The sequence below is a fragment of the Hemiscyllium ocellatum genome, chromosome 34 (assembly GCF_020745735.1).
Source record: "Hemiscyllium ocellatum isolate sHemOce1 chromosome 34, sHemOce1.pat.X.cur, whole genome shotgun sequence".
NCBI classification, from domain to species: Eukaryota; Metazoa; Chordata; class Chondrichthyes; order Orectolobiformes; family Hemiscylliidae; genus Hemiscyllium; species Hemiscyllium ocellatum.
This window is the reverse complement of record NC_083434.1, coordinates 34,205,964-34,232,786: the sequence shown is the minus strand read 5'-3', so window position 1 is coordinate 34,232,786 and position 26,823 is coordinate 34,205,964. Positions and strand designations below refer to the sequence as shown.

Below are 26,823 nucleotides of genomic sequence, written 5' to 3'. Positions count from 1 at the left end.
TACAACAGATGTGGCACCCAGTAGAGAAATTGGTCCTTTCCCAATTCTAAGCTTTCTACGTCTGATGCCTAATTTGTTTCCCCAGATTCAGTTGTTGCTGCATTCACCGGAGGAACATTCACCTGGACACTTCACTGGGGAACAATCCATTCTTATCATCTTTTTATTTTTCTTCCAGGGTTAGTTGCAGTGAAAAAAGCCCATGACATAGAAGCAAGACTGAATGAAATTGAGAAAGTTCTGAAGATTATAATTAACTTGCCCTGCAAAGTAAGTATCTGGTGTTGGGTGCTCCTTATTCTCAGATTACTGAAGGCACCTACACACTTTGCCAACATTCCAGCGCTTTCAACCAAACGAGTTCTGGAAAAATAATTTGCTATGTTCGGAATTCAGCTATTGATTGTGTAAGTTTAGTAAAAACACAAGCTTAAGGAATCAGAAAGCCAGGAATATTTCCCAACTGTTTGGGGCTGAACTTCCAAAACGATTCTACTTATCTATCCTCTTCCTAATTCCTTTGTTGCTTGTCCAAATAGCTGTCGATCTCACTGTTAAGTGTACCCAATGATACAGCATCTATAGCAGTCTGGGGTAAAAATCCTCCGAGTGACAAAGTGGCTGACCCCTTCTCCCCCAGACTATGAGCCTCTAGTTCGAATCTCTCCTGTCCAGTGAAGCAGCCTCTCAGCATCCATCTTATCAAGCCCTTTAAGAATATCATGTTTCAATGAGATCCAACTTTTTTAAACCTCAAAGCGCCAGGGACCTGGGTTCAATTCCACCCTTGGGTGACTGTCTGTTTGCACGTTCTCCCCGTGTCTGCGTGGGTTTCCTCCGGGTGCTCCGGTTTCCTCCCACTGTCCAATGTTGTGCAGGCTTGGTGGATTGACCATGCTAAATTGCCCATAGTTTCGAGGGATGTAGAAATGCGGGGTTACAGGGATAGGATGGGGGGTGGGTTTGGGTTGGAGCGCTCTTTGGAGAGTGGATGTGGACTCGATGGGCCGAATGGCCTGAGGGGATTCTGTGATTCCTTGAAATCCGAGAAGAAATGGGCCCGTTCTCAGCTCTTAGAGTTAGTGACATTTTGTTACATCCCTTACTGGAGCGAGAATATCCTCCCTTAGATAAGGAAGCCAACATCCCAGACCAGGTTCCAGCTGTCACCTTGCTAAAGATGTACGCAACTTCTGGAGGAGGTCCTGATGCTTCCTTTGATTAATTTGGGTTTTGGGAGCTCCGCTGGGCCAACATTTAGTACCAATTCTTAATTGCCCTGGGAAAGGTCACTTTAATGTAGGTAGACCCACACTGCTGTTAGAGAGGGAATTTGAGAATGTTGACTCAGCGATACTAATGGAACGATGATATTTTTCCAAGTTAGGGTGGTCATAGAATTGCAGAGGTCTACAACACAGTAAAGGGCCTTTGGCTCATTGTGTTCATGCCATTGGAAACAACCAGCTGACTAGTCTAATCCCATTTCCCAGCATTTGATGCATAGTCTTCCATGAAATGGCATTGCAAATGCAATCACCCTCTGCTTCCTGTCACTCAGCCAATTATTGATCCAATTTGCCAAAATTTCCTTGGATCCCATGGGCTCCTACCTTTGCTGTTGGTCTCCCATGGAGGACCTTAAGAATAACCGTGCTGAAGTCCAAGTAGACAACATCAAAAACATTGCCTTCATCTACACACCTGGTCACCCCTTCAAAACATTCAATTACTTAGTTGGTCAGACAAAACCATGTTCTTGATTAATCTCTGACTCTCCAAATGCAGATTAATTCTGGCCTTCAGCATTGCTTTCAATTCCTCCCAGCCATCCAGGTTAGACTGACTGGCCTGTCGTTTCCTGGTTTATCCTTGCTCGCTCCTTGGCTGTCCTCCAGTTGTCCTCCACCTCTCCTATTGCCAGAGAGGAATTGAGAATTATTGCCCATGCCCTCATCCAATAGCCTGGAGGGCTCATCTATTTTTAAACCTGCCAGAACACTCAGAACCCTCCTCCTCTGTCTGTTCAAATTTCTTTCATGTATCAAAAACCTTCTGCCTGATTTCTCTCTCTGTAGTGTCCCTCTTACTAGTGAACACCAACACAAAGTATTCATTTAGAATCCTATCTATATCCTCTGGCTCCACATATAAATTACTGCTGTGGTCCTGAATGGGCCCTACTGTTTCCCTCATTATCCTTCTATTATATATGTACCTGTAAAACACCTGAACATTTTTCTTTATCTTACCTGCCAGCATCCTTTCATGTCACCTTTTCCTTCTCCTAATCTCATTTTTAAGTTCTCTCTTGTCCATTCTATACAGTTTCTGCTCTTTTGGACCCTCGGTATTCGTCATAATCCTTCTTTGTTTCTCTTAACACAGTGCAGTGTATCCCTTGAAAGGAGGATTCACAGGTTTTTGATGATCCCACCCTTTTGCTGTATTGGAACATATTGGGTCCGTACTCTCCAAATCTCCTTCTTGAATATATCCCACTGTTTGGAGATAGGTCTATCTGGTGTAGTGCTGAGTGGTTTGGGGAGCTGGTATTCCCATGGATCTACTGCCCCTGTCTGTCCAGATGGTTGTGGTCATGTATCTACTGCCCCTGTCTATCCGGCTGGTTCTGGTCATGTATCTACTGCCCCTGTCTGTCCGGCTGGTTGTGGACATGTATCTACTGCCCCTGTCTATCCGGCTGGTTGTGGACATGTATCTACTGCCCCTGTCTATCCGGCTGGTTCTGGTCATGTATCTACTGCCCCTGTCTGTCCAGCTGGTTGTGGACATGTATCTACTGCCCCTGTCTGTCCGGCTGGTTGTGGACATGTATCTACTGCCCCTGTCTGTCCGGCTGGTTGTGGTCATTTCTCTACTGCCCCTGTCTGTCCAGCTGGTTGTGGACATGTATCTACTGCTCCTGTCTGTCCGGCTGGTTGTGGTCATTGATCTTGGTGTTGCTGAGTTGCTGCAGTGCACCTTGTAGATGGTACATGCTGTTACTGCTGTGCATCAGTCAGGGAGGGAGTGAATGATTGTCAATGTGATGCCAAATATGAGGTCTGCTTTATCCGGGCTGGTGTCAAGCTTCTTGAGAGTTGTTGGAGTTGCACTCATCCAAAGCAAGTGGGGAATATTCCATCCCACTCCTTCCTTGTGTCTTGTAGATGGTAGATGAGTTTTGGTGAGCTACTCTGTGTGGGATTCCTAATCACTGAGCTACTCCTGCATCACTTTATTTAGCTGGCTTCTCCAGTTCACTTTCTGGTCAACAGTAACCCCCAAGCCGTTGATAATGGTGGGGGGTTTCTGCGATGATAATGATGACATTCAATGTCATTATTATCAAAATGCAACCAGTTTGCATTAAAGGCTAACATGCCATTTGCTTGCTCTAGCTACATATTAGCTGTGATTCACCTACAAGGAGTCCCAAGTCCTTCTGACATTTGCGATAGATTAAGCTCTCACATTTTAGTTGCTCTAAGAGAGAAGGTTGTAGGTTCAAATCTCACTCCAGGACCCAAACACAAAAATCAACACTGGCGCACTGGAAGTGCTGTATTTCCTGATGAGAGGTTAAACCCAGACTCCCATCTGCTGGTTTGAGGTGGAATTGCAGCAACCCATTTGAAGAGAGAAGGGGGACTCTCTTTCGTTCTTGCCCAATGCCCATGGAATAATGGGGTTTGGGAAAAACCATATCACCCAGTCTCATTTGTGGAAGTCTTTGGGGGTTGAGCCTGATGTGTATTGTTGAAAATGTGGAGAACTTCAACTTTGCTGAAACAAGAGACATATTATTGAAACCTTTCATCTTACATTCGTCAGAACAAACTCAAGAACGTCAGATTTCAAATGATGACATCAACTTACATCACAGGAGAAAAGGCTGCTGATTGGCTGGCATGTTACCTCTGATTTCGTGAGGTATTGCCATGGAGAAAGGGAATGTAGACTCTCCAACCTGCCGGGTCATTCACACAAGGGCACAAGGCTTGAATGTATTCCTTTAGTTTGTAGAGACTGGGACCTTGAATGTGAATATTAGCTGCTTCCAGCAAGCATTAATGAGCACATTATGATCTAGAATCCCATATGCTTGGTCAGGTTAGATTAAATATCCCACTTTCAAAGATAGAGTTGTAGAGTCTTACAGCATGGAGACAAGTCCTTCAGCCCAAACAGCCCCATACCGACCAAAATGTCCATCCACACTAACCCCATTTCCCTGCACTTGGCCCACATCCTTCTAATCCTTTCCTATCCATGTATTTGTCCAAATGCCTTTTCAATGTTATTAATGTACCCACCTCAACCACTTCCTCTGGCAGCTCATTCCATATGCGTACCACCCTCTGTGTAAAAAAGTTGGCCCTCAGGTTCCCTTTTATTCTTTCCCTTAAACTGATGCCCTCTCGTCCTCAATTCCCCAACCCTGGGAAAAACACTGGGTGCATTCGCCCTGTCCATGTCTGTCATGATCTTATACACTTCTATACCAACCCCCTCAGTCTCCTACACTCGAAAGAAAAAGGTCCTAACTTGTCCAACCTCTCCCTATAACTCAGACCATTGAGTCCAGGCAACATCCTTGAAAATTCCTTGTGCACTCTTCCAGTTTAATAACATCCTTCCTGTAACAAGGTGACAAAAACTGAACACAATACTCAAAGTGCGGCCTCACCAACATCCTGTATAACTACAACAGAACTTCCCAATTTCTATCCTCAATGCCCTCACTGATGAAGGCCAGTGTGCCAAAAGCCTTCGTCACTGTCCTGTCTATCTGTGACTACAGTTTTAGAGAACTGGGAACCTGAACTCCAGAATCCCTCTGTTCCACAACACTCCTTAGGGGCCTACCATTCACCATGAAACCTCATACTTGATTTGACGTTCCAAGACCTCACACTTACCTACATTCAACTCCATTTGCCATTTCTCGGCCCACCTCCTCAGCTGATCAAGTTCCTCCTGCAATTTCTGAGAACCTTCCTCACTGTCCATGATATCGCCTATTTAAGTGTCATCAGCAAACTTACTAATCATGTCCTGTACAGTCTCATCCAAGTCATTGATATAGATAACAAACCGTAATGGGCCCAGCACTGACCCCTGAGGCACTCCACTAGTCACTGGCCTCCAGTCGGACAAGTATCCTTCCAATATTACCTCTGTTTCCTACCATCAAGCCAATTGTGTATCCAATTTGCTAGCTTGCCCCAGATTCCATGCAATATAACCTTCCAGAGCAGCCTACCATGCAGACCCTTATCAAAGGCTTTACTGAAATCCATATAGACACATCTACTGCCCTGCCCTCTTCAACCTTCCTGGTCACTTCATCAAAGAACTCTAACAAATTTGTGAGGCATGATCTCCTGCTCACAAAGCCATGCTGACTATTCCTAATCAAACACTGTCTTTCCAAATGCATATATCTTATCCCTCAGAATCTTCTCATGTAACTTACCCATCACTGATGTTAAGCTTACTGCTCTATAATTCCCAGGCTTTTCTTTGCATCCCTTCTTGAATAACGGCACAACATTCACTACCGTCCAGTCTTCCAGGACCTCACCTGTGGCTAACAATGATGCAAAAATATCAAGGAGTTTATGTGAGCAGGGAGTTTGTGTGTCTGAACCAACATTGTTCCCTCAATGATAATCACCAGAGAAAATACCCAGGCCCATACAACCACTTGTGTGATCTACTACAGATAAACCATAGGCCTCTTATTTATCAACAGGAACAGCTTGTCAGGCATTCCTAAAGTAATTCATTGCATTAAGCTGAGAGTGCCGAGGAGAAGTAAATGCAATGTATTGCATAAATGTAGTGTTTTTCTCAGTTTATTGAATTTTACACATTTATTCTCTGCCTCTTCATTTAGTATTCTAGGTCAGAAGTTGTTCTCACCTTCTTCGAAAGATCTTCGATAGACCAAGTATTAAAAAATGACTCTGTCCAGAAAGTTCAGATGAGCTTCCAAAGCCCTGTCAAAATATCGGGTGAGTGAGTCACTTGACAATTCTTCCTGCTTCACGCATGGGTCGCCGAGTGGGTCAGATACATTTTACAAAGGGATCATTAATTGCTGCTTTGAAGCCAAATGGAACCAACTGTCCATTAGTTGTCAGTAGAGCTCAGCTTTGAGATGTTGTCTGTGTGATTTTATTCAATCGAAGATTTAAAAATGAAGTGTACAGAGGCGATGCCCAGAACCTTCTTAGCTATTACACAGTATTTCCATTGCAAGGATTGTTTAAACAACTTATTCCCCCATTATGTACACGGTTTTAAGTGAGTTTTACCATTAATAGGTTAATGCCTGTCTTTTATTAGGGACTCATTCAATCAAACTTTGTGAGGTTCACTCTGTGCTGAGTGAACTGCCGGCTCTAGCGGCTGTCTGTGAGAGACACCCCTTCAAAACCCAACTACACTGACATTAAATCACTGCTCAGGGGGAGTCTCAATGTCCTTAACTTCTGTTTTATTCACCCTATGGGATATGGGAATCACTGGTTATGCCAGAATTCATTTCCACATTGTGGTGGGTCTGGAGTCACATGTAAGCCAGATGAGGTAAGGATGGCAGTTTCCTTCCCTTAAGAACATTAATTAACCAAATTACTTTATACTAAAAGGTTTTCATCATTAGGTTTGCTTTCTTTAAATTCAAATTCAAGTTCCACCAGTGAGATTCAAATGCCTGTCTTCAGAATGTTAGTCTGGATTCTAGATGTGATTTGGAGATGCCGGTGATGGACTGGGGTGTACAAAGTTAAAAAATCACACAACATCAGGTTATAGTCCAACAGGTTTAATTGGAAGCACTAGCTTTTGGAGCGCTGCTCATTCAACAGATGGTTGTCTGGCATTCTAGATCCAGGGGGAGTGGGTCATGTTAGCTCCATCACTGGGGGGAGTGGGGTCATGTTAATACCATCACCAGGGGGAGTGGGTCATGTTAGCTCCATCACCGGGGGGAGTGGGGTCATGTTAACACCATCACCAGGGGGAATGGGGTCATTTTAACCCCATCACCAGGGGGAATGGGGTCATGTTAGCTCCATCACCGGGGGGGAGTGGGGTCATGTTAACTCCATCAACAGGGGGAGTGGGGTCATGTTAACACCATCACCGGGGGGGTGGGTCATGTGAACCCCATCACCAGGGGATGTGGGGTCATGCTTGCTCCATCACCGGGAGATTGGGATCATGTTAACTCCATCACCAGGGGCGAGTGGGGTCATGGGAACTCCATCACCGGGGGGAGTGGGGTCATGTTAGCTCCATCATTGGGGGAGTGGGGTCATGTTAGCTCCATCGCCGGGGGCGGGGGGGGGAGGGTCATGTTAACTCAATCATCGGGGGGAGTGGGGTCATGTTAGCTCAATCACTGGGGGGAATGTGTCATGTTAGCTCCATCACCAGGGATGTAGGGTCATGTTAGCTCAATCACCAGGGGAAATGGGTCATGTTAGCTGGGAGCTCCAAAATGGGAGAGAAAACCCTTGAGGAATCCTACTCCATCTTAGGAACAGCCCTTCAATTAATTGGGTACTGAATCCATTTAAGGGAAAGGATTTGAGTGTGATCATTGACTGAAACTGCATCCCCTCGCAAAGCTGGATCAAGTAGCACTTAGTGGATAATCAAACAGCTCATGTTTCAGTCATTGATGAAGGGACAGTTGTCTTCTTTGTCAGCATACCTGCCTCCAACTCACAAAGGTCTGGGTCTAAGTCCCACTGAGGGGTTTGTGCACAGAAATCAGGGTCACTGCCCCTGTGCAGTATCTAGAGGATGCTGCACTGACAGAAGCTGTTGCTGTCTTTTAGGTGAGCTGTTAAATGGGTCGTTCTGGTGGATGTAAAAGATCCCATGTTTCTATTCCAATGGGAGTTATTCCCCGGTGTCCTGACTCGTTTTTAGTCTGTCCTCTGTGGCATAGAGATGTCTGTACATTTGTTATCATGGCCATGTTTGGTGGTCACATTGCCAGCTCCTCACTAGAGAAGCATCGCAGCCAAACGTTCACTGTGCCTTAGTGAGTAGCCCCCTTGGTCCTCAGCCTGAAGGTTGTCGGTTCAATTCCACTCTGGAGAAGAGAGTCCTGGCTGAGAGATTGTTGAAACGAGGTGTTAAGCAGGCATAATGTTTGTCCCTTTAGCTTTAAGAACCTGGGGTGGGGGGGGGGGGGGGGAAAGGAGACAGGAAAGGAGGACAGCAAGAGTAGGATAAGGGGGAATGGTGTGGAGGAGGATGAGGAGGGGGAAGGGAAGTGGGGTTGAGGAGGATGAGGGTAGGTGGGGAATCAGTTCCCAGTCCATTAAGAGAATCTGCAAATGAAGGTTGGTTTGAATGCTAATTTGTGGGATTGGAACCAGGAAATGATTGAGATATTGAGTTCCCCAACTCCTAGCTGGAAACCAAGCCCGCAATATTTCTGAAAATAAACCTGTCAATACAGATTTGAAATTCTGGTGGATTCAGTGCTGACCGTATGAGGCACCTATCAATAGCAGCACAGTTAAATGACACCATGCAGCCATGAGAATATCATTGTCCTGAATGTGGATTGGCCATTGATGCCCATTAGAGTTCTGTCTGGTTTTGTGGCACCTCCAGCTTCCTGGAAGGTTGAAATTTGGTACTTTGCTGCCACCTTCTGGTTGTGATTTGGAGATGCTGGTGTTGGACTGGGGTGTACAAAGTTAAAAATCACACAACACCAGGTTATAGTCCAACAGGTTTAATTGGAAGCACACTAGCTTTCGGAGCGTTGCTCCTTCATCAGGTGGTAGTGGAGGGCTCAATCCTAACACACAGAGTTTATAGCAAAAATTTACAGTGTGATGTAACTGAAAAATTGATTGTTAAGCCTTTCATCTGTTTGAAAACCATATAGTTTCACTTCTTTCATGTGTAAATCACAAAACTTTTTTTAAAAAGTTTCATTCTCGGGTTAGCTGTTAACAATGGGTGATAGCTAGACAATATGTTGAAGGTGTTAGCCCCCTGTGTTCTCTGTCTATGACCTGATGGTTAGAATGATTCTAATCTAAAAAGTGAGATAACAGAGTTTTACATGAATTAATGCAGTTTTTGAGCTCAGAGTTCTACATGAATGTATGCAGTTTTTGAGCAAAGTACAAATTCACCCCACAAAATATATGTGAGCACGTGGGTCTTTGTCTGTCTGTGTGTGTGTGTCTGTCTGGGGTGGGGGTTGTGAGTGTGAGAAAGTGAATGTGTGTAGTGAGTGTAGAGTGTCTTAAGTCTGTGAGGGGGTGTATGTGTGAGTGTGGGAGTGTATGTGTCTGTCAAGGTGTGTGTGGGTGTCTGTGTATATGTGCAATGCAATGGTGATCACCTGTAATGTGACATGAACCCAAGGTCCCGGTTGGGGCCCTCCCTATGGGTACCGAACCTAGCTATCAGCCTGTGCTCGGCCACTTTTCGTTGCTGCCTGTCCTGAAGTCCGCCTTGGAGGATGGTCACCCGAAGGTCCGAGGTCAAACGGCCTGAGCCACTGCATGAATTCATGTAAAACTCCATTATCTCACTTTTTAGATCTAGCTATCACCCATTGTAAACAGCTAACCTGAAATTGCAACTTTTAAAAAAAGGTTGTGTAATTTACACATGAAAGAAGTGAAATTATATGGTATTCAAACAGATGAAAGACTAAACAATCAGTTTTTCAATGTATAATTTCAGTTACATCACACTGTAAATTTTTGCTATAAACTCTGTGTGTTAGGATTGAGGCCTCCACTATCACCTGGTGAAGGAGCAACACTCCAAAAGCTAGTGCGCTTCCAATTAAACCTGCTGGACTATAACCTGGTGCTGTGTGATTTTTAACCTTCTGGTTGAGTTGGAAAGTGATCCAGAAACCAGGAGCAATGAATTTGAGCAAATGATGAAACTCTCCACCTCAAAAGCCAAAATCCGAGGTCCAAAGTTTCTCTTATATCATTCGGTCATTAATGTCACATGTCACAAAAATGACACGTAGGTGGTCCTCATTTAACGTTGTATCCCTCACACACAGACGATTTCACATTGTGTGAATAGGGATTACAATCGCGCTGACCAATCTTACTTAAAGAAAAGCAACATGCAGGAGACAGGCACTAAGTGGAAGAGTTGAAAAACTCAGAGTGCTAGTACAGACAGAATGGGCCAAATGGCCCCTTTCTGCTCCAAAACAATTCTGTGAGCCTCCTGAAACTAATTTTAACATTGTTTCCCATGCACTCTCGCCTGTACCATCTCCTGCCCTTCAACTTGTGAACCCTCCACGCAACGTGCACCATCTCCCCTTGCCCGAACTACCGACTCGATGACCCCTGACCCCTGACCCTGACTTGCAGCCTCTGTCCTGGCCTGACCTCAGATTGGTCTTATTAATGGGAGATTGATGAACATGGGCCATTTCGCAATATAAGAAAGAATGATCATCCTCGAAGCTTCTCAAAAAGAAAAGGCAAGACAAGGCAGATGTGTTTTTTAATGAAGAAAGCAGCCCTTTTTCCTGTAACTGTTCTGTCTTCACGAACACTGGTGATCATTATCGGGGAGAGAGCCTGCATCTGTCGGACATTGCCATCGCAACATCAGGTTCACTGATGACATCACTCCGAATTACATCAGCAGGTTCACGGGCACGAAGGGAGCTGAAGGTGTGCTGACTACCTCGGGGAAGGTTGGAGGGTGTGGGTGGGTTGTAAACACCTGCACGCTGTTGAACGTAAGGCTTTGGGCTTTGTTTAAAACGCACGTCCCTCAGGATTGTCCACCGACTGGAGGGAATGAGATAGGAGCTGGCAGGAAGGACCCAGAAACCAGGAGATGCAACACGGGAGGATGTCTGACTCTGCTGAGGCCAGAAGGAGGGGCCAACTTGGAGATAGTGCGGATGGCAGGTGCGGGAAAGTCAGAGTGGATAAAGTGCGGAGCTGGAAAAAGCACAGCAGGTCAAGCAGCATCAGAGGAGGAGGAGGGGAGTCGGACTGACCTGAAACGTTGACCTCCTCTTGCTCATCTGATGCTGCTTGACCTCCTATGCTTTCTCCAGCTCCGCACTTTATCGACTCAGGAAGAGGAGGCAAACTTCCTCCTCATAGGCCACAATCAATTTTAAGAAAACGTTGTAGAAAGAAATCTTAACCTGGGCCTCTGTGGCCTTAGGCAAGTTGCTGATAGCTTCTGATGGCATGTTCGGTGATGTACAGACCTCCCCCTTTCCTTGGGTTAAAATTGCATTGTGCAAATCAAACTGTGACTTCCCTGCGTTCAGTACCCTCCCCATCTGTATGGGTGGGTGGGAGGTCAGACAATGGGAGGAAAAATGTTTTTACGCAGGGGGTGGTGGGTGGCTGGAACTTGCTCCCTGAGTTGGTGGTGGAGGAGGCAGAGACACTAATCTCTTTGAAAACGTACCTGGATCTGCACCTTAAGTGCAGTAAGCTGCAGGGTTATAGGCTGAGTGCAGGAAGATGGGATTACAAAGGGTATCTAGGTGTCATAGAGTCAAAGAGGTGTCCTGCACGGAAGCAGACCTTTCGGTCCAACTCGCCCATGCTGACTAGATATCCTCACCTAATCTAATCCCACTTGCCAGCATTTGGCACAAATTGCTCTAAACCCTTTCCATTCATACACAGAGGAACCTTGATTATCTGAAGGACACAGGCAGGGAGTATTTTGTTTGGCTAATCGAATTCCAGATAATTGATGCTGGATAACACAGTTAGCCATGCATTGGAATCTTGCAATTTTGTTTGGATCATCTGAAATTTGATTAATTGAATGCTGGATAATCAAGTTTCCCCTGTACCTATCTAGATGCCTTTTAAATGCTGTAATTGTACCAGCCTCCACCATTTCCTCTGGCAGCTCATTCCATACACACGCCACCCTCTGTGTGAAAAGGTTGCCCCCTTAGGCCCCTTTTAAATCTTTCCCCTCTCACCCTAATCCTATGCCCACTAGTTCTGGACTTCCCCACTCCTGGGAAAAGACCTTGTCTACATAGCCTCATGCTTTTATAAACTTCTATAAGGTCACTCCTCAGCCTCTGACGCTCCAAGGAAACAGCCCCAGCCTGTTCAGCCTCTCCCTGCAGTGTTGTGTTCGGGTTGGCATGGACAAAATGGGCCAAAAGGCCCCCTTTCTGTGCTGTATCATTCTTGTGTTTTTGAGGTTTTATTGTTCTCCCGTGCCAATGTTACACGTTCATACCCCATCCCTTTAGAGCTTACCATGAAATATTATCTAGACATACAGCGAAGCCAGTCACCTGAAACAAATCAGTCTTACTTCCTTACCTCCCCCTCCATAGATATTATGCGTTCAAATGGATTTTGCTTAGCAAACACAGAAACAATCGTTTTCGACAGCAATATTCCGAACGGCAAAGAGCAGCACCTGGCAGCAGATTCTGCAGAAAACTTGTGAGTATATCTTTCCTTGACTTTAAGATGAACGTTTTCTGTGGTGCGGTTTTATAATGGTTAATTGAAGTTTGGCTCCAAGGCCATACTTGAGTGGCAAAAAGGAGAAAGTGAGGACTGCAGATGCTGGAGATCAGAGCTGAAAAATGTGGTGCTGGAAAAGCGCAGCAGGTCAGGCAGCATCCGAGGCGCAGGACAGTCGACGTTTCGGGCATGAGCCCTTCTTCAGGAAGGTAGCGCCGCTACCTACATTCCCTGCAATTAGACCCACCCCAGCTCAGGGCATCACTCTCACAGCCCCACCCCAGCTCAGGACAACACTCTCACAGCCCCACCCCAACTCGGGGCATCACTCTCACAGATCCACTCCAGCTCAGGGCATCACTCTCACAGACCCACCCCAGCTCAGGGCATCACTCTCACAGACCCACCCCAGCTCAGGGCATCACTCTCACAGACCCACCCCAGCTCAGGACAACACTCTCACAGACCCACCCCAACTCGGGGCATCACTCTCACAGACCCACCCCAGCTCAGGACAACACTCTCACAGACCCACCCCAACTCGGGGCATCACTCTCACAGATCCACTCCAGCTCAGGGCATCACTCTCACAGACCCACCCCAGCTCAGGGCATCACTCACAGCCCACCCCAGCTCAGGACAACACTCTCACAGACCCACCCCAGCTCAGGGCATCACTCTCACAGACCCACCCCAGCTCAGGGCATCACTCTCACAGACCCATTCCAGCTCAGGGCATCACTCACAGACCCACCCCAGCTCAGGGCATCACTCTCACAGCCCCACCCCAGCTCAGGACAACACTCTCACAGACCCACCCCAGCTCAGGGCATCACTCTCACAGCCCCACCCCAGCTCAGGGCAACACTCTCACAGACCCACCCCAGCTCAGGGCAACACTCTCACAGACCCACCCCAGCTCAGGGCAACACTCTCACAGACCCACCCCAGCTCAGGGCATCACTCTCACAGACCTACCCCAGCTCAGGGCATCACTCTCACAGACCCGCAAAGGACCTCTACTCTTCTTCATCTACAGAAGAATACATACACTCAACAAACAGTTCTTCCTAGCCATATCGGGAATTAAAGATAGTAAGTACCAAAAGCTTTCATGTACTTAACCCCACACTCTGGGTTCCTCAACTGTTCCAGAATCTTCCATTCCTGAAGAAGGGCTCATGCCCGAAACGTCAACATAATTGAGTGGCGACATCTTCTAAGGTAATGTATGGACACCAGCAGAACCCATAGCATTCGATTATAGTTTCCAACTCACCACCAACCTTTTATATTCTACATTTACCTAGCTACGTAGTTGTCCTTCTCAAAACTAAAGGGCATCCACTTGCGTGATCCGAGGTGATGTCAATTAATAAGGAGAGACATGAAAGGAGATGAAAGGGCCTGGTTTTGTAAGCTGGCTGCCAGTTAACAAAGCAATCAGCACTCCCAGTTAAACTGTTCTGGGATATCAGGAAAACATCTGTGCGTGGTAAACATTAATTATCAGCTGAGATGCAGGCCATCGCAGCAACAGGTAAAACTCAACCTACATCTTAGTGTTAATGTAAAGTCTAATCCCTTAACAGTCAGTGGGAAACTGAGTAACAAATTTGTAACAAGAATAATAGGGTAGGGGATTTTAGGTAGGGGATTTTAACTTTCCAAACATTGACTGGGACTGCCACAATGTTTAGGGTTTGGATGGAGAGGAATTTGTTAATTGTGTATAAGAACATTTTCTGATTCAGTATGTGGATGTACCTACTAGAGAAGGTGCAAAACTTGACCTACTCTTGGGAAATAAGGCAAAGCAGGTGACTGAGGTGTCAGTGGGGGAGCACTTTGGGGCCAGCGACCATAATTCTATTAGATTTAAAATAATGATGGAAAAGGATAGACCAGATCTGTGCTGGCAGGTGGGACTAGATTGGTTTGGGATATCTTGTCGTCATGGACAGGTTGGACCAAAGGGTCTATTGCCAAGCTGTACATCTCTATGACTCTATGACTAAAAGGGGATGTCATACAGGACCTTGTTTCTGGAGGTGACATGTCCCCTGGTTTATTTGCAATAACAAGAGCTGACATCATTCCTGCTAACATCACCAGCTTCCTCTCGTTTCTTCCTGAATGTGGGGTTTACTGTTTCACCTTCTCTGCAACCTTCCCCTCAGTGGTTGCTCGTCAGATTTAGGATCCAGAACATGATTGGGCGTTTGGCTATTTCGCCATCACTCAGGATTTCCAAAGCTGTGCTTTGAACCAGACATCAGCAGGAATTCATCAGAAAAACCAAGTCTGCCTGAATTATCCATGTCCCAGCCCATCCTTGGGATATGGGGCTCATGATTTGTCCCCAGACAGCAGCAGGGGAAATTGCGACATGCCCTTTGGATGTGATTGGGGTGCAGTTATCCTGTGTTTTAAGGTACTGGCCCTCATTTTGATTTCTGTTCTCTCTTGCTTAAGACAAGCTTTGGGAGTCCCAGCCTGGGAGTCTCCTCATGTTGGAGATGGGCCTTTGTGATTGTCCCTCGGTGAGCATGTGTACTGTGGCCATTAACCACCAAGGGGAGTAACGACAGCAGCTCCCCAGCTCCCAGACACACTTATGGTCATCAGCAAAACGCCCCTGCGGCCATCCTTTGTTTAATTTAATAAATGTCTGACACCCTGGTCCTCCAGCAAGACAAGAAAATCAAGTTTGAAATCAAAATAGAAATTGTCAACGAAACTAAGCAGTCTCTGGGGAAATAAGGCAGGGTTAAGGTTTCGAGTGCAGTGAACCTTCATTAGCAGTAGGATTCTGAGTAGGATGCTCTTCGGAGGGTCAGTACAGTCCTAATGGGCCAAATGGCCTCTTTCTGTACTGTCAGGATTCTATGAATAACCTTTAAATCAAGATAGTTGTATATCACAGATTAGACCCGGGTTCAATTCCCGCCTCAGGCGACTGACTGTGTGGAGATTGTACGTTCTCCCCGTGTCTGCGTGGGTTTCCTCCGGTTTCCTCCCACAGTCCAAAGATGTGCGGGTCAGGTGAATTGGCCATTCTAAATTGCCCGTAGTGTTAGGTAAGGGGTAAATGTAGGGGTATGGGTGGGTTGCGCTTCGGCGGGTCGGTGTGGACTTGTTGGGCCGAAGGGCCTGTTTCCACACTGTAAGTAATCTAATCTAATCTAATCTATTCACGCTGATTCTGGTAACATGTAATCTACATTTTATTTCAAATTGTGATTCAGAAATTGATGGGGATATAAGGGGCTTTATGACCTTGAGTACTCTCCCCTGGGACAGGCTGCAGGTTGATACCTTTTGGTGATTCTCGACTTTCTCCCCCTCCCCCAACCCCAAGTACTGGATGAGTAATTTCCTCCAGTCAAGTCTTCCACAGCCATAATTTTCCAACTTAGCCGCACACAGTTCTGTTGTGGGGAGACAGTGGTTTAGCTGTAGTACCAATGCATTCAGAATCCAAAGGCCCAGGATATTGTTCCAGAGCCACAGGTTCAAATCCTACCACAGACGCTGGTTGGATTCAAAGCAAATAGTATGATAATAAAATGTAGGGTATGTAGGTTAGTTTGAACTTAGAGTAGGATAAAAGGTCAGCACAACATCAAGGGCCGAAGGGCCTCTACTGTGCTGTAGTGTTCTATGTTCTACATTCTATGATCTACTCTCAGTAATGAAGTCCACAAAACTACCATTGTTTGTCATGAAAATCCATTAGGTCCACTCAAGGGAAAGCAATCTGCCATCCTTACCCAATCTGCCCTCACCTCCCTCCAGAACCAGAGTAACCCCCCCTTTGCACTGGCCCAACGATGCACTCAGTTCAAGGGATGGGCAACAAATGCTGGTCTTCCCAGAAACACCAGAATCCCATGAAAGAATTAAAAAAGACAATCTTGGAATGCTGTTTGACTCTGGGGTGAGTTTCCAACAGCGTTTCCCTGGGACCAGCTCTTTGCCAAACGCCAGCCTACCTCCCTCAGCTCACCTGCTGCTGAAACCCTTGTCCAGGCCTTTATTACTGTGAGGTTCGGCAGTTCCTGCCCAGCAGTTTGCCTTACACCCTCTCTGTAAACTCCAGCTGATCAAAACCTCGGCTCTTCATGTCCTAGCTCTCACCCGATCCCAACTGCACATCACTCTGTGCTTGCTGGTCTTTGTTGGTTCCTGTTCCACCAGTGTTTCCATTGTAAACTGTGCACTCAGTTCCAATTCCCATTCACCCTCATGACCTCCAACATTTCAAGTCCTACAACTCATCAAGATCACTGCTGTCCTCCCAGTCTAACCTCCCACCCATCCCCCCATTTGAATTGTTTCACCAATGGCAGCTATTCCTTCAGATGCCTTGATCTAGAATTCCATCACTCAACTTCTCTCTCTCTCTCTCTCTCTCTCTCTCTCTTTCTCTTTCTCACTCTCTTCCTTTAAATCATATCTTGAAACCTCATGTCGTTGACCAGGCTTTCAGCTACCTCCCCTTATCTGGTGTGGTTCCTTTTGATCATGGTTCCTGTGAAATGTGTTGGGATGCTTTACTACGTGGAAGGGTCTTCACAAATAGAAGTTGTTATTGTGAGGATGCGTATGCTGATGCTTGGGACATCACTTGCTCAGATTTAACCAACTGGATGTGAACTTTCGTTCAATAAGGTCATGGGCTCCAGTCCAGGACTGTTTGCTAAACTCTCATTAAACAAAGGATCCTTCAACTCTCTTAGGGGTGTCATAAATTATCCCGTGACACTACAGCAAGTGAGGTCTGTCTGATGCTGTGATAGACATTAAATCTTCAATCCCCATCATTAAAACATATTATCCGATCATTATCACATGGTTATTTGTGGAATCGGTCACTGTGTTTCTGATGTTGCAACAATGACCACACTCTTGCATGCCGGGTACTCTCTTCGTTTTGGACCCTCCTAGGGCTGTGAAAGCTGCTGCAGAGATACAATTTTCTTCAGAGTCACAGGATTCCAAGCCAGGGAGTAGCACTGCATCATTTACCATGAGGAATCAAAATGGGAGAATGGAAATGTTGTGTCCCTATTATCTTGCAGTGACTACAAATAATGTTTTCGGGATGTGAGGTCTGTATGCTGTGACATTACAAGTGCTCATCTAAAGTGGAGGGGTTTTCAGTGCCTTGCTGACATGGTCACTTATCACCAATGGGTTTGAACAGCAAGTAACCAGCGATAGCATTTAATCAGCCTGTCCAGATTGGCTATGACCCACATCTGAAGCAATTGGGACTTGCACTTAGGCCTCCTGGTTCAGCGATAGGGTCATTACCACTGTGCAACGGTTGGGAGCAAATTATATTTAAGAACATAAGAAAAAGAAACAGGAATAGGCCATCTGGTCTATTGAGGAGAAAGTGAGGTCTGCAGATGCTGGAGATCAGAGTCGAGAGTGTGTTGCTGGAAAAGCACATCAGGTCACGAGGCATCTGAGAGAGCAGGAGGATCGATGTTTCAGGGCTTATGCCTGAAACATTGACCTTCCTGCTCCTCAGATGCTGCCTGACCTGCTGTGCTTTTCCAGCACCACACTCTCACCGTCTGGCCCATTGAGCCTGCTCGGCCACTCGATAATATAGGGGCTCCACTTACCCGCCGGCTCACCACAGGTTCAAAAAATCTAAACATCTTTGCCTAAGAAACATTCAATGAGGTAGTCTCAGCTGCTGCACTGGGCAGGGAATTCCACAGACTCACAGCCCTTTGGGTGATGAAGGAGACAGAGAGGGTTAGCTATCCACATGTTAGGGACGTGTAGACTGAGTTCCCATCCTTGCTGTCTGTTGTGCAGGTGAAGTGAGTGATAATTCGAACCAAGTCAGAGCTCTATGTGCTGCTTGATTACACTCCAGCTCCACTCCATCCACCCAGGGCAGTGCACTGAGTGCAACATCAGCCTTCAAATGTCTTTGTACCTCACTCAGCTAAAACGGTGCTAATCTCAGCTCTTTAATCCTTTTAACTGGATTCATTTCATTGAGTTTTATATTAAAAGGGCAACTGTTAAGCAGCTAATGAGCCTGTGCACAGTCTGGTAATTGCTTCTGTCCATCACTGGCTGGCATTTCAAAATCTAACTTTTCTCCCTTTCTAAAGTCAATATCGTGTCACTTCACTGCTACTGTAGATCTGCAGCAAACTTTGTGACATAGTGGTACTGTCACTAATCTAATAACCTAGAGGCCCAGGCTAATGCTCTGGGAGTATGGGTTCAAATCTCCCTGTAACACCTGATTAAATGTAAATAATGGAATTGAGAGTGTTTTACATGGTGATGTTGAAATGATCAATAGTCATAGAGTTTCTGCATTGTGCATGAAGGCCCCCTGGCTCACCATGCTTTTATTTACTCTAACCCCACTTGCCAGCCATTGGCCTGTGGTCTATATGCTATGGCATTACAAGTGTTCATCTCAAGTCGATGGGTATCAGGGTTTTTCAGTACCTTGTTGACATGGTCATTTATCACCAATGGGTCTGAACAGCAAGTATCGGGAGGCATTTTTTATCAGCCTGTCCAGACTGGTTATGACCCACATCTGAAACATTTGGGACTTGCATTTAGGCCTCTGGGCTCTGAGGTAGGGTCACTACCACTATGCAATAGTTGTTAGCAAATTATATTTAAAATGCAATTTATAGAGTCATACAGCACGGAAACAAACCCTTCGGTCCAACTCATCCCGGCCAACCAACTCATCCCGGCCAACCAAGTTTCCCAAATTGAACAAAAACAAGTTGCTGGAAAAGCTCAGCAGGTCTGGCAGCATTTGCTGAGAGAAATCAGAGTTAACATTTCGGGTCCAGTGACCCTTCCTCAGAACCTCTTCAATGACAACATGAAACATCCAGTATGTCTCAGATAGATATCTCAACTGATTAATTTAAATTCCCAAACCTGCCCTTTTATCTGAAAAGTATGTAGATACTTTCGATGACTTTATCAATGCCACGGCAAAACTTCTCAGACAGACTATCTTCAATTACCCAAATAAATGGGCCTATCAGCTATCTTATAGCTCTCACCCCTGGGTGACACCACATGGGGGACTTTTGATGTGGTTCTGTTCACCAAGCTGGGAATTTGTGTTGCAGACGTTTCGCCCCCTGTCTAGGTGACATCCTCAGTGTTTGGGAGCCTTCTGTGAAGCGCTTCTGTGATCTTTCCTCCAGCATTTGTAGTGGTTTGTACCTGCCACTTCCGGTTGTCAGTTCCAGCTGTCTATTGCAGTGGCCGGTATATTGGGTCCAGGTCGATAGAGAACTTTTGTGTAACTTTGCATGGTCGAGCAACTTCTGAATTTCAGAGTTTCAATAACCTTTATATACACATCTAGTTTCCCCTAAAATTAAATATTATATTCACACAACATTAGATTAGATTACTTACAGTGTGGAAACAGGCCCTTCGGCCCAACAAGTCCACACTGACCCACACATTTTACCCCTTCACCTAACACTATGGGCAATTTAGCATGGCCAATTCACCTAACCTGCACGTTTTTGGATTGTGGGAGGAAACTCACGCAGACATGGGGAGAATGTGCAAACTCCACACAGAGAGTTGGCCGAAGTGGGAATTGAGCCAGGGTCCCTGGCACTGGGAGGCAACAGTGCTAACCACTGTGCCACTGTGCCGCCCATATGCATCATGAATTTCGATAACATATTTTCAGACAACATATCTGCAGTTCCTCTACAGAGGGGAACTGAGACCAATTCCCACTGTCACTCTGACTGAGAGCATGGTTTTCAGCATAAATCCAACCTGGGCTCTCCCTGATCTATCCAGTGGAGAATATGTCTGAACCAGCATTGAAGACCTGCCATAAGGGGCAGGAACTGGGTAGCAAATACTTGTCCTGCACGTGCTCAAACCAAACCCAGTTGACATTAATAGTTGGCCCAGATTATGGAGCCAGTGATGCAGTATATTCTACTGACAGATGGGTTGCCAGCTCATCCAAGCTATCATCCTTGATATAGCTCACACAAACACGAGTGGCTGTTAAATGCATCTGTTTCATCCCTGGCATCATACTGAGCATTGGAATTAAACAACAGGAGAGACAGAAGCTTGATTTATTTCTTTTCTCTTCCTCTTACCCAGTTTTTTGGGCATTATTCCAGAAGTGTTGAGATGGAGTTCATGACATTCCGCGCATGGTGTTGCGTCAGTCCAATTATTTGCTGTCACTTGCAGTCAATGCTGGAAATATTGAAGGGCAGCGGTAATGTGCATATTTTTAGACTTGGCTCTCTAAGGGTCAGGCATTTAAACTCCATTATCACGGGTCAGCCCAATGTCAAACTTCCTGTGGCACTTTGTTCAGACAAAGGAGCCCTGGGTTCTCCTTGACCAGCCAACCCAAAGCCTGGTCCATTCATTATTATTGCTCTGAAGTCATGTGTTTAAGTGAGTTCATCTTAAAATAGATCACTGTATATGACACAGTTGGAAACAGTTTTGAACACTACATGAATGCAAATTCCTAATCTTTCCATTAACCTGGGAGCCCATATGGCTGTGAATTCTCTTCCACATTGTACCTTCTTCATTCCCTCACTAGACTTAGGGCAATGTAGATGCAATAAGCAGACAAGGGGAGGTGATGGCGCTGGCCTGTTCATCGTTGACCCAGGTTCCAATCCCACGACAGCAGATGGTGAGGGATGGCACATGAGTAAGAATTTAAAGACCTTGCAACAGACTTCCCCAAAGTGAGGGTGAGGACCCCAAGTGAGCTGAAAATTTGGGGTTAGGAGCTCTGAGATAGCAATAGCCACCATGGAACTTTGACACAATTCTTCTCCACCCAATCACCTCTCACCATTCTTACTGGGAGGTGTGACAACTTGCAAGACTCAAAATGGGGTTATAGTGGGAATAAGCTTGGGGAAGAACTACCTTATAGATATTCTCAGTGGTGTTGTTACACAGCTTTGGAGCAAGTAGGACTTAAAATCAGGCCTCCTGGCTCAAAGGTAGGGACATTACCACTGCACTGCTCGAGCTCCTCAGCATTACCTTATGGTCATAGCATATCGAACTGGAAAGGTGATGCAGATATAAGAAAACACAGTTCAGTATCTCTGGGTCTGTGCTCCAACAAGAGACAATGAAAAAAAGGTGAAACAGAGTGGATTTAATTAAAGGCTGCTGCTGGGGAATATAGGACTTTCCACAAGAGGGCAGTGTGTTGCTCATTTTTGCAATTGTTCAAATGTTTAAAATAGAAATTGCTTTGTTTGTTTGGACCTTAACTTCTGCCCAGAAACTGGGTCGGAATTTTGAAGGGAAAGGTGGTTATGGTCTTACTATTTTTCTTGAGAAATATATATGTGGGTGGTGTTTACGAATCAGGTCAGAAGTCACACAACATCAGGTTATAGTCCAACAGATTTACTTGAGGTTTCGGAGCGACGCTCCTTCGTCAGGTGAAGTGACTTCTGACTTTATTCACCCCCAGTCCCAACGTGAGCACCTCCACTTTGTGAATTAGCACTCACCTGTGGCAGGGTGAACAAACAACTCAGCAATTCAAATACAATCATCATTCGTGTCTTGTGTGACGCTTTTGTCTGCGCGGGAAGTAATATTGAAAAGTTACACCATAGAGTCAAAGAATTAACATTTAACCTGTTGTCGGACTCCTGGGATTGCTGTGCAGGTCCCTTGAACTTACTCAATGGCAATGGCAGATTTGGTGTCATCTCTGTCACAGGAATCCTTAGACTGTGACTGAGTTTGAACAGGCCACACCATTTACTGAGAGCTTTATTAAACCACACCTCACAAAACTCACACTCCACTGATGACTAGCTCCTAGGGTGGCACGGTGGCTCAGTGGTTAGCACTGCTGCCTCCCAGCGCCAGGGTCCCGAGTTTGATTCCAGCCTCGGGCAACTGTCTGTGTGGAGTTTGCACATTCTCCCACTTGTCTGCGTGGGTTTCAGTTTCCTCCCACGATCCAAAGATGTGCAGGTTAGGTGAATTGGCTATGCTAAATTGCCCCATAGTGTTCAGGGAGGTGCATTAGTCAGGGGAAATGTCGAGTAATGGGGTACTCTTTGGAGGGGCAGTGTCGACTTGTTGGGCCGAAGGGCCTGTTTCTACACTGTAGGAGTTCTAATTCTTTTAAAAAAATTCTAATTCCTCATATTTCTACGACTGATTCATATCCAATTAACCCTCAATATCATGCATGTTATCTCTGTCCTGCTATTCCATTCGGAGGGGTATTTTACAACATTTAAATAAAACGTGGCTTTTGCAGAGTTTTGATTTGGGGGAAGTGTTGAGGGCAGGGATGGTCAGGGGGAGTGAGCAATGCAGGGAGCTTTTCTATTGGGTGGACTCCGGCTCCTGATACCAGTAGAAAAGCAAGTCCTCTCGGCACATCCATGAACCACTGACACCCTGTGGCTCAGCCCCCAGGCATCTCCTGCAGCCTGGATTGAATCCCTCTTGAATTGTCTTTCGGTGGTCATTAACAAGCTTAATGTGACGACCTGCTGTGGTCATTCTTCAATAAAAACTGAAAGAACTGCGGATGCCGGGAATCAGAAACAAAAACAGAAATTGCCTGCTGGAAAAGCTCAGTAGGTGCGGCAGCATCCAGGGAGAGACATCAGAGTGAATGTTTTGAGTCCAGTGACCCTTCCTCAGAATTGTTCGTTATTGAACTTGTTTGGAAATATTGACTAATGGATGGAGTTGCTTAGAACACTAATGTACAAACTGCCTTTGAATCATCTACATATATCATCATCCCTCACCACTGCTGAGTCATTCCTCATCACATGACTGTGAGAAGATGCTGAGCAATGGAAATGGAAACACATTCAGACTTGGGGAGAGGTTAGGGACATTTTGAGGACGTGCACTTTTCCTGAACTGCTGTTTGTGGTCTGTCTCGTGGAGTTTGAAGATCCAAAGTGTATTGGGACAGGAGGTAACTTCCAAATTATCTAAGGAAAGAAAAGGACGCTTTCATTATTTCTCAGAAATTTCTCACGCACGATAAATTACCACAACGTTGTCACTGTTCACTAATGAGATCACAATGCATTTACCAGAACGGACAGAAACTGTCCCTTCACAGAAAGGAATTTTTCCAAAATATATGGAACCAGCTGATGTGGTTCAATTGCAACATGTCCTCCAACGCACTCTGCAGGTTTAGTCAAACTGATATGGTTTACTCACTTGTCACATGTTTCCAGCCCACACTGGCTGAGGGAGGGGCAGGACTGGCAGATGAGGAGAAACTTCTTCACCCAGAGGGTGGTGGCTGTGTGGAATGCTCTGCCCCAGAGAGCAGTGGAGGCCCAGTCTCTGGATACGGATACTGATTAGGAATGATCAGCCATGATCATATTGAATGGCGGTGCAGGCTCGAAGGGCTGAATGGCCTACTCCTGCACCTATTGTCTATTGTCTATTGAATAGTCCACAGTACACCGTCTTCATAGAATCCCTACTGTGTGGAAACAGGCCCTTCGGCCCAACAAGTCCACACCAACCCTCCGAAGAGGAACTCACCCAGATCCATTCCCCTATCCGATTATCCTATATTTACCCATGATCAATGCACCTGATGAGTCGACAGGTGAGACAGGAAAGGAGATAAAAAAAGATGTTGCTGTTTTGATCAGAGTGTCTACACCAGCAGTAAGGGGGTATGATAGCTTAGAAGGCTCCTCAAATGGAGGCATATAGGTCCATCTTAAATGCAGAAAAGGAGTAACCAGATTGCTGGGGGTCTACTATTGCCCCCCAGTCTCAGTCACGATGAGAGATCGGAGAGACTGGCCTTGTTTTCCTTAAAGTCAAAACGTGTGGTGCTGGAAAAGCATAGCCGGTAAGGCAGTATCTGAGGAGCAGGAGCTTCAGCTTCAGCTCTTCATCAGGAAGAAGAAGCGCTTCCTGATAAAGAGTTTACACTTGAGATGTCGATTTTCCTGATCCTCGCATGCTGCCTGACCATCTGTGCTTTTCCAGCACCATATGTTTTGAGTCTGATCTCCAGTATCTACACTCCTCACTTTCTCCTTGTTGTCCTTTGAGCAGAGGAGTTTGAGAGGGCCCATGATTGAGATGTAAAAGTTATGAGGGACATGGATAAGGTAGACAGGAAGGCACTGTTCCCCTTGATGCAGGGACCAGTGACCAAGGGCATAGATTTAAACTGAGGGGCAGAAGGGTTAGAAAGAATGTGAGGAAAACGTCCTTCACCCAGAGGATGGTGAGAATTCGCTGCCTCTGAGGGTGGAGAGACCTCATAAACCCTTATAACCTTTAGGAAATATTTAGATGTGCATTTGCAATGCCCAAGGTGTCCAGGGCTACAGACCAAGTGCTGGGAGATGGGATTGGAATAGAGATGGGGAGTGGGCTGGATGCATGGTATGTCCATTTTCTGTGCTGTAGATCTCTATGACTGGCTGCAATCTTCTCTTTTATAGGTTTGAAATTGGAACTGAGTTTCCCGAAGAAGCCGAGAACAATGATCCCAGTGCCTATGTTACAAACTTGTCGTACTATCAGCTAGTTCCTTTCGAGACGGATATCTTGGAGTGATTCCAGCAGGGGACACAGGTTGTAACAAAGGTCTGCTCTTCTCCCTGCTGTCCCCGTTCTTTCTACCCAGTCACTGCCCACAACCACACGTCCGTCGGAGTGTGCATCCGCACCCTGGAATGATGCTATTTGCTAACCAACGTGCAGTTCTAATTATCTTTAATCAACCTGTTCAGAGACATTATGACGCATCTCTGGGGCAGGTGAGGCTTGGATCCAGGTCACCTGCCTCAGAGGTAGGGACACTACCACTGTGTCACAGGAGCCCTTACCTATTGGTCAGCAGTGGAGCCCTCTTTCAGCTGGCTGAAATTGATGAAGGATACTTGAATACCGCTGGGTAACCCCCTCTTACTTCAGTTTCTCGTTTAAATGTTTACAGAAGATGGACAAAAGTGACACATGAAAAGCTGCTTCGACAATTAATCCTTTGGCTAATTCAAAGGACACCGATATCCACATGACTGAGGTGAGGAAATTAGTGCACGAGGCATTTCCTCCATTTAAAAAGAAATTAATAAATGCTGCAGTCAGCAAATAGACCACCATAGATTAACAACAAATCCCAAGTCTGCTCCCATCCCTTTGAAGCAATGCTGGTGGGTGATTGTCTCTGAGTCACAGAGTCAATTTCCCTGGAGAAGGGTTGCTGTTTAACTCAGTCTGACTGATTCTCAAGCAGCAGGTCATCAGGGATAACCTGCCAGGCTGCTCCATCTGGAAAGACAATCCTGTCAGCAAGGAGCTGTTTCAAGATCTACATGGGTCTCCCACCGTCAATCTCACACACACACGCACACACGCACACACACACACACACACTCCCTGATCAAGCTTTTGCTGCAAAGCCAACACAGAAATACCGATCAGTATTCACACAGGCAGCACCAGCACCTGAGGGACACCAACGACTGGAACTGCTGAAGGTTTTGAGAAACGCAGCCTGAGTTGAGAGGCTGTGCCTGCACCATGCTGTTTCTCTGCGGAGTACACAGTCACAGGTTCTCTTGTATAAGCGCCTTTTCAACAAATATATACTAATTCACTATTTTTGGCTTATGTAAATAGTAAATTATTAAAGTCTAGATGGTTTTATACAGTGTATCTTCAAATGTATTTTATTGGATGCAGTATTAATCATTAAATGATATTTTAATCAGTGTACCAACGTTTGGCTGCTATCTATTTTTGAATAATGGATAAATTGAAGTAACAGAGAGGTAACTTGTTATTTCTGGGTAAATGCTGCATCTGTTTCAGATTAAGGGCAGGTGAAGATCCAACCATAGGATCCAGTGGCACTACAGCTAGGCTTCCTGGCTTTGTGTTGTTCCCTGTAGGAACTTTCTGCTGTTTTAAGGTGATTAGCAGAAGAACAAGAGGTGACTTGAGGCAAAAGCTGTTTACACATGGAGTCAGGATTTGGAAAGGACTGCCAACTGGGATACAAGTTCCTGAAGGGGCAATTGGATAAATATCTGAGGGAAGAGAAAACGGCAGTGATGTGGGGCAGCTCTCCAGAAACAGCCAACACAGCCAGTTATTTTACATATGGCCCATTAAATTCACCACAGAAAGCTAAGTCTTGTTCAAGCTTTTGTAGTTATTATTCATCTGTCTTTGAACATAGGAACAGAAGGAGACCATTCAGCCTCTCAAACCTGTTCCACCATTCAATGAGATCATG

The 26,823-nt window shown here is 45.7% G+C and overlaps 1 protein-coding gene across 1 annotated transcript in view; it reads left to right on the top strand.

Annotated features, from left to right (window-relative positions):
* The window catches only part of pxdc1b (PX domain containing 1b), a 46,585-nt gene extending 20,296 nt beyond the window's left edge, over window positions 1–26,289 (top strand). The window contains exons 2-5 of the mRNA XM_060849924.1: window positions 179–270; window positions 5,906–6,023; window positions 12,371–12,482; window positions 25,022–26,289. Of these exons, the coding sequence (XP_060705907.1) occupies window positions 179–270; window positions 5,906–6,023; window positions 12,371–12,482; window positions 25,022–25,136 (437 nt within the window). The 3' untranslated portion in view covers window positions 25,137–26,289. The remainder of the gene's footprint in view (window positions 1–178; window positions 271–5,905; window positions 6,024–12,370; window positions 12,483–25,021) is intronic.
* The last annotated feature ends 534 nt before the right edge of the window (window positions 26,290–26,823 follow it).